The sequence below is a fragment of the Pongo abelii genome, chromosome 21, assembly GCF_028885655.2.
Source record: "Pongo abelii isolate AG06213 chromosome 21, NHGRI_mPonAbe1-v2.0_pri, whole genome shotgun sequence".
NCBI lineage: Eukaryota > Metazoa > Chordata > Mammalia > Primates > Hominidae > Pongo > Pongo abelii.
Genome location: NC_072006.2, coordinates 38,778,600 through 38,792,320, shown reverse-complemented (window position 1 = coordinate 38,792,320; position 13,721 = coordinate 38,778,600). Strand labels below are relative to the sequence as shown.

The following is a 13,721-nucleotide window of genomic DNA, read 5'->3' as shown; positions in this document are numbered from 1 at the left end:
TGCCCACCACCATTCCCGGCTAATTTTTTGTATTTTTAGTAGAGACAGGGTTTCACCATGTTAGTCAGGATGGTCTCGATCTCCCGACCTCGTGATCCGCCCGCCTCGGCCTCCCAAAGTGCTGGGATTACAGGCATGAGCGACCGTGCCCGACCAAGTCAGGAACTGTTCTTGATGCAGAGGATACAGTACAGTGCCTGGCACCTAGCAAGTGATCCATAAATGTTAACTATAATCACGGTTGTTACCACCTTTGCTTGGGCTCATAGACAAAGGGACCTTTCACCTGGCTATCGAAGGAATGCTTTCTACTAGAAAGAGGGCAGAGAAGGACGGCTTGGGCAGAAGGAATAGCCTAAGAACAGACACAGAAGAATGAAATAGCGTGATGTTTTCAGAAATTGAGAATAGTCCAGTGTAGCTGGAGGACAGGGCATGTGTGGAAGAGTGGTGAGAGGTGAAACTGGAGAAATGAGACCCAGTGGTGAAGGGTCTTGTTTGCTGTTGGAGTTTAGACTTAACCCAATAGATGAAATGGAACCATCAGAAGTCTTTAAAGACTGGCTTGCCACAATCTAAACTGTTTTAGAAGGTTCCTTTGGTGCTTCTGTAGATGGACTTGGATGGGAGGCGATTGGGAGACCGCTAAGGAGGAGAGGGAAAAGCTGCTGGAGAGAGATGGCAAGAGCAAGAACTGAAAGGATAAATGCTTCAGGGTTGGATCCACATGGCTTGGTGACTGGTGGAAGGAAGAACATGGGAGCTGGAGGGTGAAGGGTTGCCAGGGTATCTGGCTAGATGTTGATGCCAGTTACTGACAAAGAATAGCAGGAGGAACAGATTTTTCCTTCCCAAAGACTACTTCAGTCTATGGAAGGAAGACTGCTTCTTCCTGATCCTAGGAGCAAGTATTCTAAAACTCACAAGTCCATTCGACTAGGCTGTGAGCCTCTTTTTCTCTCTTGGGCCTTATAAACAGTCAGTTTCAGACAAGCAATTATTAACCTCAGGCAATTAGGGCAAGAGATGGCTGTGTTGATTTCGCTCCTTGTGTCTCCTCTGGGAGAGAGAGGAGAAAGTCACGTGTTTGTTTTCACCATGCTACACGAATGGATGGAGTTGGAGCATTAGCCTCCGTCCTCTGGTAACAGACACATGGGCCTCTTCTCTCGCCTACTTCCAATCCGTAGAGAACCAGGTTAAGTTAAAAAGTTATTTTCAGTGTTTTTCCTCTCTTGGCCAGTTTCCCACCAAAACATCATTCAGATTTTTGACCCAATCAAAGAATCAATCCCTAGCCCACCCTAGCCATTGGACTCCAGAACAGCACCTTTCCTACTACTGCCACCTCCCTATCCCAGAGTGACCTGGTTCTGAGTTTAGAGTCTGTGGCTCAGCAGATGTGTGCGTGCCACTGCTGGTGTCACAGCTTAGCTGGGCGTGATCCTGTTCCTACACAGTCATATTTATGAGTACCCTGGATACAGGACATCATGACTGGCACTGTCAATATGGCGAGACAGCCCCCCTCCCCATAGAATTCTGTCCTATTACTTCTAGCTTCTCTCTTTCTCTGCCTCCCTTCTACTTTCTGTCAACTAGGGTTGTTCTAGCTGGTGAGTTTTCTTGGTTTGAAGAATAAAGCACACTAAGTTCTTTTCTCTCCACTCTCTCATCTGTGAAGTTGTCACATTTATAACCCTCTGTTTTCCAAGGTAGTTTTTAGATGTTTTAAGTATACAGACCACTTTGGTGGTAAAAGATCTCATCAGTAATCTCTTCCTGTTTGTCTTTAGAGCTGGATTAGCAGAGGGGTAAAACTCCTTGGACTGGAGTGACTGGTTCCTCCTTTTATGAAACACCATTGAGAGGATGTGTTATTTTTATTTTTTTATTTGAAACAGGGTCTTACTCTGTCACCCAGGCTGGAGTGTGGTGGTTCAGTCATAGCTCACTGCAGCCTCAACCTCTAGGGCTTAAGTGATCCTCCCACCTCAGCCTCCTAAGTAGCTGGGACCACAGGTGTGTAACACCACACCCAGCTTATTTTTTTATTTTTATTTTTGTAGAGATGGGGTTTTACTATGTTGCCCAAGCTAGTCTCTAACTTCTGGGTTCAAATAGTCCTCCCACCTTTGCCTTTCAAAGTGCTTGGATTACATTTGTGAACCATCATGCCCTGCCTGTTATTTCCAGTAAATAGTTGACCCCACACTAATGAGAGTGAGCATGGGTATTGTCATTTTAAAAAACATCATTACAAGACACCTGTTGGGCTTTATATCTTGGACCATCAATTGCACCCTACTGATTTCTGGGCCACTTGGAAACTCCTGTTGTAAACTAGGGCTCTCTATCCTTAGTTTTAGAGTATCCTGTTGTCTTAAGCCACCTGAAAGGGAATAGCTATTTTTTCAAAGAAATTAGCTTTTTTCTAATGACAAAAACAAAGCATGTTCATTTTAGAAAGTTTAAAAAATGCAGTGAAGCAAAAACGAAAAATTGTTCATAATTCCACTACCCAGAGATAACCACTGTGAACTTTGTGGCCTCAGGTTTTAGTCTTCTATTTATTTATTTTTTTTGGTAGTCTGAGACTGGGCAATTTATGAAAGAAAGAGGTTTAATTGAACTTATAGTTCCACATGGCTGGGGAAGGTCTCACAAGCATGGTGGAGGGCAAAAGGCACTTCTTACATGGTGGTGGCAAGAGAGAATGAGGAAGAAGCAAAAGCAGAAACCCCTGATAAACCATTAGATTTTGTGAGACTCATTCACTATTACGAGAATAGCATGGGAAAGACCAGCAGCTCCCATGATTCAATTACCTTCCCCTGGGTCTCTTCCACAACACATGGGAATTCTGAGAGATACAATTCAAGTTGAGATTTGGGTGAGGACACAGCCAAACCATTTCATTCTGCCTCAGCCCCTCTAAATCTCATGTCCTCACATTTCAAAACCAATCATGCCCTCCCAACAGTCCCCCAAAGTCTTAACTCATTTCAGCATTAACCCAAAAGTGCACAGCCCAAAGTCTCATCTGAGACAAGGCAAGTCCCTTCCGCCTATGAGCCTGTAAAATCAAAAGCAAATTAGTTACTTCCTAGATACAGTGAGGGTATAGGCATTAGGTAAATACATCCGTTACAAATAGGAGAAATTGGCCAAACCAAAGGGGCTACAGGCCGCATGCAAGTTGGAAATCCAGCAGGGCAGACAAATCTTAAAGTTCCAAAATGATCTTCTTTGACTCCATGTCTCACATCTGGGTCATGCTGATGTAAGAGGGGGGTTCCCATGGTCTTGGGCAGCTCCACCCTTGTGGCTTTGCAGGGTATAGCCTCCCTTTCAGCTGCTTTCACAGGCTGGTGTTGAGTGTCTGTGGCTTTTCCAGGCCCATGGTGCAAGCTGTCGGTGGATCTACCATTCTGGAATCTGGAGGACAGTGACTCTCTTCTCAGCTCCACTAGGTGGTGCCCCAGTAGGGACTCTGTGTGGGGGCTCCAACCCCACATTTCCCTTCCGCACTGCCCTAGCAGAGGTTCTCCATGAGGGCTCCGCCCCTACTGTAAACTTTTGCCTGGACACCCAGGCTGGAGTGCTATGGCACAATCTCAGCTCACTGCAACCTCTGCCTCCCAGTTTCAAGCAATTCTCCTGCCTCAGCCTCCTGAGTAGCTGGGATTACAGGTTACCACCGCTACACCTGGCTATTGTTTGTATTTTTAGTAGAGACGAGGTTTCACCATGTTGGTTAGGCTGGTCTCGAACTCCTGGTTTCGATCTGCCTGACTCAGTCTCACAAAGTGCTGGGATTATAGGCGTGAGTTACTTTGCCTGCTGGCTTTTAGTCTTTTAAAAAATGTTTGTGCGTTTTTTTAAATAAAATAAATGATAATATATGTCTCTTTTATAAACTTCATTTAATAGGATATTATAAACACCTTTCTAAGTCATTGCAAATTCTTAATAGCCTCATGTTTAATGATTCCATAGTAGTCCATTTTATATAGGAAGTGAGGACATTAGTAATAAAATTAATATACTTTCATTTGAAAAAAAAAAATGACCTAAATTGATGTAGCAGGTAAGGAAGGGCTGTTGTAAAGAGTGATAAATGTTGGAACAGTCAAAGGGATGGGTTTCCAGCTCTAAATATCATAAGCAATAATTGTAGGCTTAATAAATTGGTACATTAGATAGGACATGGATGTTAATAGTCTTGATCCCTTTATACATCTTTGGGTTGAAATTTTGTAAAATCGTTCTGGGTCTCAAAATTTTATAAGAATTATGCCTGTAGTGTCTCAGGTTGCCAAAGGTAAATAGTTTTGACTTTCTTGGTTTCCTTTCATCGGAAATCAAGCCAAGAAGCTCTTACTGTGTGAATTTGCATAGCACCTTGTGTACCAGGAGGCACTTGGCAGGTCATTATGTGAGCAGTTATGGAAAGTTTTGTGTTGAGAGGGACTTGCTGAGTCTAATCATGATTGATGAGGCTGGATTATTCCATACATTTCTTTCTTTTTACAGGGAGTGCTTTCCTCAGTGCTATTTTTCTTGCCTTAGCGACATACCAGTCTCTGTACCCACTCACCTTGTTTGTCCCAGGACTCCTCTATCTCCTCCAGGTAAGCACTTGCTGGTCAGAAGCCAGCACCCAAGTGACATTTAATACATGGCCTGGTTCCTGCTTGGGGGAAGGAAGGGCACGGGTTAGTAAAGGCAGTGGGAAGCTTGCTCCTAGTTGAAAATACAAACACATAGAAACTTAACTAACTTTAAACAAAGTAGACTTAGTTATCATTAAGTCCCAACTACAGTAGACCTCACCATATCTGCAGGGGATATGTTCTAAAGCCCCTAATGGAGGCCTGAAACTGCATTTGGTACTGAACCCTACGTATACTATGTTTTTTCTGTCTAATAACTGTGACAACTACTAAGTGACTAACAGACAGAGATACACTAGACAAAGGGGTGATTCTTGTCTCGAGTGGGACAGAGCAGGACGGCATGAGATTTCATCACACTACTCAGAATGGTGTGCAATTTAAAACTTATGAATTGTTTGTTTCTGGAATTTTCCATTTAAGGACCACAGTTGACAACAGGTAACTGAAACCATGAAAAGTGATGGTTTCAGTAGGGGGTTAGTAGGGGGGCACTACTATATGCATATCCTTGGGTATGTAGAAGTGCATTTTATTTTACATATTTGCAAATGCAACTATCTTGCATTTTTCTTTTCTCAACTAATGATCCCCTCTGAGCTCATTTCTTTAACTTTTCTTTATAATAACACTTACCTTGTAAGATTCTTATAGGATTTAAATGGAGTATGGGCATCTAAAACAAAGCTTGGAACATAGTAGGTGATCAATAAACATTAATTGAAGAATGCAAATTGCTGACATTTACTGAGAATGGATTACATGTCAGGCACCGTGCTAAGCACTCTGTAGGCATTGTCTCATTTTAACTTCATAAGAACTTATGGAGTAGGTCATATTATTAGCCATATATTAGTCTAGTATTAGCCATATTAGACACATTAATTGAAACTGGAATGTTGGGAGATTAAGTCACTTAAGGTCACAGGACCAGCGAATGACATTGCTAAGATATGAACTGTGGCCATCTGATGCCAGAGCCTGCTCTCTAATCATCTTTTTCTACTCAAATGAGAATAGTACCTGTTTCTTCAAGAGGAAGTAACTGCATGCAGGCCCCACATGGTCCAAATCCATTCTTACAAGAGAAATGTTTCTTGAAAGTGTACAGGTGGCAGTGCCAGAAATGTCTGATTTCAGAGCCTTTCTTAATCACAAGCACTGCTAAAGCTGAGTGTGTATTCCATTTATTGAAATAGGCCATATGCATGTTATTTTAAGTGATTTCATAATATTGTGTTGATGCAGACAATGATTCATGGTTTGCTTGATCTTTTTCTTATTTGGGGAATTTGAGATATGTCTTTATTTAGGTTTGAGATACGTCATTTATATTGTAATTAATATAAATAATGTAGAAATTTTTTTTGTTTTTTTTTTTTTTTGAGAGCAGGGCCTTGCTCTGTCACCCAGGCTGGAGTGCAGTGGCACAATCTCAGCTCACTGCAGCCTCCATCTCCCAGGCTCAATCGATCCTCTCACCTTAGTCTCCTGAGTAGCTGGGACTACAGGCGTGTGCCACCACACCCGGCTAATTTTTTGTAGAGGTGGGGTTTCGCCATGTTGCCCAGACTGGTCTCGAATTCCTGGGCTCACGCAATCCGCCCACCCACCTTGGTCTCCCAAAGTGCTAGGTTTATAGGAATGAGCCACTTCACCCAGCCAGAAATTTGTTTTTATTTGTTTTCTTTTTCTTTTTCTTATTTTTGAGACAGGGTCTCACTCTGTTGCCCAGGATGGGATGTGCAGTGCCGCAGTCATGGTTCACTGCACCCTCAACTTCCCGGGCGCAAGCAGTCCTCTCACCTCACCCTCCCAAGTAACTGGGACTACAGACATGCACCACCACACCCAGCTAATTTTTGTTTTTTTTTGTAGAGACAGGGTTTTGCCATGTTGCCCAGGCTGCTCTCAAACTCCTAGGTTCAAGCGATCCTTCTGCCTTGGCCTCCCAAAGTGCTGGGATTACAGGTGTGAGCCACTGTGCCCAGCTTGAAATTATCTTCTTCAAGTGTGTTTCTTTAGCTAAATCATTGGAGCCAAGGTGAAAAGTCGTATTGTTCTTATTAGGCAATTATACCAGATTGTTCACCAGAAAGCCTGAGCCAGTTTGCAGTGCCACCATCAGTATCTAAACAGAAGTGGACCACTTACCTCCCCATCTGCCAGCACTGACTTTTCAAGTTTGATTTATGATTGCCAGTTCAGTAGATGTGTCACCATACTGTGAAGTTATTTTGCTTTGATTTTCTTTCTGTATTCTTGCTGAGTTGATGCATTTTTCCACATAACAATGTGCTGCTTGTATTTTCTTTTTTATTTCCTATTTATGGCTTATTCTTTAGAAAGTCTAAGCACTAAGAATATATATAGCCAGACTTTTTATACAACTATGTATCAAATAAATAATATAGTATATTCATACATGTGGATGGACCAGAAATTTAAAAATGATTTCTGAGCTTGTCCAACCTGCAAAAAATGAATAAGTAAATAAAAGAAGATAAAAATGATTTCTTAAGCCAGTCTCTACGCACCACTTTTTATATAAAGCAACTTTTGTTTAAAACTAAAGGAAATTTCCTCCTGATACTAGTGGACAGTACAACTGACTCATGAAGTCAAGCAGCTCCTCTACCAATATTTACTAAGTACCTATAGTGTGCTAGATAGTATGCCAGACTGCAGACATAAAGCAATTGAAGGATGCTGAGCAGGTGAGTGCTCCAGGAAGATTGCTTTGGCAGCAGCCTGTGGGGTAGATGGGAGTAGGAAGAGCTGAAGTTGGGAAAGCTTAGAACATTGTACTAGATCAAGTCAGAGGGGTAAATTGGGGGCCCAAACCAGTGTCAGAGGAGATCGAGAGATGAGAGACTAGATGCAGGGGAATTCTAGGAGGTAGAATCGGCTGTGCTTGGCAACCGTCTGTATGTGGGCGACAGGAGTGGAAGGAGTTTGAGATGAACTTCAGGATCCCATTTATGCAGAAATTAAAACTCCATCTCCTACTATATTTGTATATTTTTTATAAATATATGAAGTAGCCTGGTGTATTAGTCCATTCTTACACTGCTATGAAGAAACTGTCCGAACCAGGCATGGTAGCTCACGCCTGTAATCTCAGTACTTTGGGAGGCTGAGGCGAGTGGATCACTTGAGGTCAGGAGTTTGAGACCAGCCTGGCCAACATGACGAAACCTTGTCTCTACTAAAACTACAAAAATTAGCCAGACATGGGGGAGCGTGCCTGTAATTCCAGCTACTCGGGAGGCTGAGGCAGGTACATTGCTTGAACCCGGGAGGCGGAGGTTGCAGAGAGCCAAGATCGCACCACCGCATTCCAGCCTGCGTGATGAAGTGACACTCTTGTCTCAAAAAAAAAAAAAAGAAAAGGAAAGAAAAAGAACTACCCGAGACTTGGTTATTTATTTATTTATTTATTTGTTTGTTTTTTTGTTTGTTTGTTTTTGCTGATGGTACATGAAATAATTTTTTTTTTAATTTTACTTTAAGTTCTGGAATACATGTGCTGAATGTACAGGTTTGTTACATAGATGTACATGTGCCATGGTGGTTTGCTGCACGTATCAACCCATCGTCTAGGTTTTAAGCCCCATATGCATTAGGTATTTGTCCTAACGCTCTGCCACACCTTGTCCCCCACCCCATGACAGGCCCCATTGTGTGATGTTCGCCTCCCTGTGTCCATGTGTTCCCATTGTTCAACTCCCACTTATGAGTAAGAACATGCGATATTTGGTTTTCAGTTCCTATGTTAGTTTGCTAAGGATGATGGTTTCCAGCTTCATCCATGTTCCTGCAAAGGACGTGAACTCCTTTTTTATGGCTGCATAGTATTCCATGGTGTATATATGCCACATTTTCTTTATCCAGTCTCATTGCTGGGCATTTGGGTTGGTTCCAAGTCTTTGCTATTGTAAGTAGTGCTGCAGTAAACATATATGTGCATATGTCTTTATAGTAGAATGCTTTATAATCCTTTGGATATATACCCAGTAATGGGATTGCTGGGTCAAATGGTATTTCTGGCTCTAATCCTTGAGGAATCGCCACACTGTCTTCCACAATGGTTGAACTAATTTACATTCCCACCAACAGTGTAAAAGCATTCCTATTTCTCCGCATCCTTGCCAGCATCTGTTTTTCCAGAGTTTAATGATCGCCATTCCAACTGGTGTGACATGGTATGTCATTGTGGTTTTGATTTGCATGTCTCTAATGACCAGTGATGATGAGCTTTTTTCATGTTTCTTGGCCACATAAATGTCTTCTTTTGAGAAGTGTCTGTTCATATCCTTTGCCCACTTTTTGATGTTTTTTTTTTTTTTTGTCTTTTTTTTTTTTTTTTTTTTTCTGAGACTTGAGTCTTGCTCTGTTGCCCAGGCTGGAGTGCAGTGACATGATCTCAGCTCACTGCAACCTCTGCCTCCCGGTTCAAACGATTCTCCTGCCTCAGCCTCCCAAGTAGCTGGGACTGCAGGCACGTGCCACCATGCCTGGCTAATTTTTTGTATTTTTAGTAGAGACAGGGTTTCACCATGTTAGCCAGGATGGTCTCAATCTCCTGACCTCATGATCTGCCCACCTCAGCCTCCCAAAGTGCTGAGATTACAGGCATGAGCCACCGCACTTGGCCTGTTTTTTTCTTGTAAATTTGTTTAAGTTCCTTGTAGATTCTGGATATTAGACCTTTGTCAGATGGATAGATTGCAAAAATTTTCTCCCATTCTGTAGGTTGCCTGTTCACTCTGATGATAGTTTCTTTTGCTGTGCAGAAGCTCTTTAGTTTAATTAGATCCCATTTGTCAATTTTGGCTTTTGTTGCAATTGCTTTTGGTGTTTTAGTCATGAAGTCTTTGCCCATGCCTATGTCCTGAATGGTACTGCCTAGGTTTTCTTCTAGGGTTTATGGTTTTAGGTTTTACGTTTAAGTCTTTAATCCATCTGGAGTTAATTTTTGTATAAGGTGTAACAAAGGGGTCCAGTTTCTGTTTTCTGCATATGGCTAGCCAGTTTCCCCAGCACCATTTATTAAATAGGGAATCCTTTCCACATTGCTTGTTTTTGTCAGGTTTATCAAAGATCAGATGGTTGTAGATGTGTGGTGTTATTTCTGAGGCCTCTGTTCTGTTCCATTGGTCTATATATCTGTTTTGGTACCAGTACCATGCTGTTTTGGGTGCTGTAGCCTTGCAGTATCATTTGAAGTCAGGTAGCTTGTTGCCTCCAACTTTGTTCTTTTTGCTTAGGATTGTCTTGGCTACACAGGCTCTTTTGGGGTTCCATATGAAATTTAAAGTAGTTTTTTCTAGTTCTGTGAAGAAAGTCAATGGTAGCTTGATGGGAATAGCATTGAATCTATAAATTACTTTGGGCAGTATGACCATTTTCGTGATATTGATTCTTCCTATCCATGAGCAAGGAATTTTTTTCCATTTGTTTGTGTCCTCTCTTATTTCCTTAATCAGTGGTTTGTAGTTCTCCTTGAAGAGGTCCTTCACATCCCTTGTAAGTTGTATTCTTAGATATTTTATTCTCATTGTAGCAATTGTGAATGGGCGTTCACTCATGATTTGGCGCTTTGCTTGTCTGTAATTGGTGTATAGGAATGCTTGTGATTTTTGCACATTGATTTTGTATCCTGAGACTTTGCTGAAGTTGTTTATGAGCTTAAGGAGTTTGATGATGGGGTTTTCTAAATATACAATCATGTCATCTGCAAACAGAGACAATTTGACTTCCTCTTGTCCTATTTGAATACGCTTTATTTCTTTCTCTTGCCTGATTGCTCTGGCCAGAACTTCTAATACTATGTTGAATAGGAGTGGTAAGAGAGGGCATCCTTGTCTTGTGCCAGTTTTCAAAGGGAATGCTTCCAGCTTTTGTCCATTCAGTATAATATTGAGACTTGGTAATTTATAAAGGAAAGAGGTTTAATTGACTCACAGTTCCACATGGCTGGGGAGGCCTCAGGAAACTTACAAATATAGCCGAAGGGGAAGCAAACATGTCCACCTTCACATGATGGCAGGAAGGAGAGGTGCCAAGCAAAGAGGGAAAAGACCCTTATAAAACCATCAGATCCTGTGAGAACTCACTCACTATCAGGAGAACAGCAGCATGGGGGTAACCATCCCCATGATTCAATTACCTCCCACCGGGTCCCTCTCATGACATGAGGGGATTATGGGAACAACAATTCAAGATGAGATTTGAATGGGGACACAGCCAAATTATATCACCTGGGCCTTGTGGGTCATGGTAGGGTATTTGAAGATGAGTGTAGTCACATCCAGGAAACAAAACCACCTGTTTAAATATGAAGGAGGGGCCAGGTGTGGTGGCTCATGTCTGTAATCCCAGCACTTTGGGAGGCCGAGGTGGGTGGATCACCTGAGGTTAGGAGTTTCAGACAAGCCTGGCCAACATAGTGAAACCCCATCTCTACTAAAAGTACAAAAATTAGCTAGGCATGGTGACATGTGCCTGCAATCCTAGCTACTCAGGAGGCTGAGGCAAGAGAATTGCTTGAATGCGGAAGGTGGAGGTTGCAGTGAGCCGAGATTGCGCCACTGCATTCAAGCCTGGGTGACAGAGTGAGACTCTGTCTCAAAAAAAAAAAAAAAAAGGTGAAAAAAATGTGAAGGTGGAAACAGAAGAGGAAATGTTCTTTTTTGTTTTGTAACAGGGTCTTACTCTGTCACCCAGGTTGGAGTGCAGTGCTGTGAACATGGCTCACTGCAGCCTAGACCTCCTGGGTTCAAGCAGTCCCCCTGCCTCAGCCTACTGAGTAGCTGGGACCACAGTCACGTGCCACCATGGCTGGCTTGTTTTTTGGGGTTTTTTTGTGTGTTTGTTTTTTTTTTTTTAGAGACAGGGTCTCACTTTGTTGCCCGGGCTGGTCTTGAATTCTTGAGCTACAGCAGTCCTCCTGCCTCAGCCTCCCAAAGTGCTGGGATTACAGGCGTGAGCCACCACAACCAGCCTAAAATTATTCTTTAGGGCTGAGTTTCTGCCAGACTACTAAGTGGACCCTTTAGAGTTGAGTTTCACAGGGATCCATAGGCTCCAAGGAGAGAAGCTAGAACTAATGGTTGGGTGGTACAAGAAGCTTAGTATAAGGTAGTTCTGTGACAGAATGAGATGTCCTAAGTGAGGTGAGTTCCCTGTGAATCATGGTGTTTAGGCCAGAGGCTGAATGGCCACTTATTGGGGAGTTGTAGCAAAGCTGTAAGTACCAGAGTGAGTGGCTGTACCGTGATTGGCTTCAGAATGCTTTCTACTTCCAAATCAAAATGGATTTGATAACCTCTAGGAGCTGACACATCTGCTCTTGACATTATCTTTTTCTCTGAGTTTTTTTCAAGCCCTGTGTAGGCATAGCCCTCTAGGAAAGGTTGTCTAATATAGTATGTAAGAGCACAGCTTGACTGGGACATCTTGTTACAACAAAAAAAAAGCAAAGTAGTCCTCAAAGTCTAACAGGACTAAGTCAGAAAAACACTGGTACCAGCTGAAAGGGGCTCATACCACCGAAATTTGGGAATTTCTGAGCATCAAAAGAATCACGACAAGTAATTATAAAATACTGGATAAAAATACATGTGTTTGGCTGGGTGCAGTGGCTCACGCCTATATTCCCAGCACTTTGGGAGGCCAAGGCAGGTGGATCACTTGAAGTCAGTAGTTCCAGACCAGCCTGGACAACATGGTGAAACTCCTTCTCTACTGAAAATACAAAATGAGCCAGGCATGGTGGTGGGTGCCTGTAATCCCAGCTACTCGGGAGGCTAAGGCACGAGAATTGCTTGAACCTGGGAGGCAGAGGTTGCAGTGAGCCGAGATCACACCACTGCACTCCAGCCTGGGCCACAGTGCGAGATTCTTGTCTCAAAAAAAAAAAAAAAAAATTCATGTCTCCATAGTGGTGCTCACTAAAAGGGCAAGAAGAGAAAAAATACGTAGACCATCATCAGATGTGGCTATTTTACCAGTTTCTCACTCTGAAAGTAAATAATTAAAAGGAAAGAACTAAGCGATTACTCTGCCTCTTAAAAAGGAACCATAGCTGGGTGCAGTGGTTCACACCTATAGTCCCAGCACTTAGGGAGGCTGAGGCAGGAGGATCACTTGATCCCAGGACTTTAAGACCAGTCTGGGCACAACTCTGTGCAGTCCCATGGCACAGACTCTGTGCACAACTCTGTGCAGTCTCACAGCAGTGTCTAGGGGGGTACTCACGACCCCTGGAGCCACAGAAGTTGTTTGTTACACTGTGCTCTTTCAGCTTTGCCATCCTCTGATAGCTTAAGCATTTCACATCTCAGTATGACAGCCCTCTGTATCCCAACCTCTTGTTTGGCATCCAGGAGGTATCAGGTTGCACAAGTGAATTGGAAATGGTAAATGCAGGGGATTTTATTGCTGATGAAAGTGGCTGTCAATGGGATGGAGAGCTGGAAAGGGGATGGAGCAGGAAGGTGGTCTTCCCCTGAGTTCGGTCATTCCTGGCTGAACTCTTCTCTGAGGTCCCGCCATCAAGGTGTCCGTCTGAAATCAAGCTGCTTCTCTCTGACTTCCGGCTGCTGCTTCTCTCTCCCTCTCTGCCACTCCGCTGCCAGTGGAGCCTGGGGTTTTTATGAGTACAGGATAGGGGGTAGGGCAGGCCAGGGTGGTTTTGGAAAAGGCAACAGGGATGTGAAGTTCTCACTTTAGGTCAGGGGTCCAGGCTTGAGGGTGGGGCCATCGCCAGGAACGGCCCTTTTCTATCTGCCTCTTGTCCATATCACATGGATGCTAAAATCATTGGGTGAATGGTTTTTAGAGAACAATGTATTTGCATTTGCATTGTGTCAAAACGTTATTCCCTAGTCCCCACCCTCTAGATTCTTTGCTAATAGCAAAGGGAAAAATACATATTTATGGCCGGGCGTGGTGGCTCACGCCTGTAATCCCAACACTTTGGGAGGCTGAGGCGGGTGGATCACGAGGTCAGGAGTTCAAGACTAGCCTGGCCAAGGTGGT

At 43.1% G+C, this 13,721-nt stretch overlaps 1 protein-coding gene across 1 annotated transcript in view; it reads left to right on the top strand.

Annotated features, from left to right (window-relative positions):
- PIGU (phosphatidylinositol glycan anchor biosynthesis class U) overlaps nt 1-13,721 on the top strand; it is a 114,695-nt gene that overhangs the window by 53,750 nt on the left and 47,224 nt on the right. Inside the window, exon 7 of the mRNA XM_002830232.4 lies at nt 4,537-4,634. Within this exon, the coding sequence (XP_002830278.1) occupies nt 4,537-4,634 (98 nt within the window). The remainder of the gene's footprint in view (nt 1-4,536; nt 4,635-13,721) is intronic.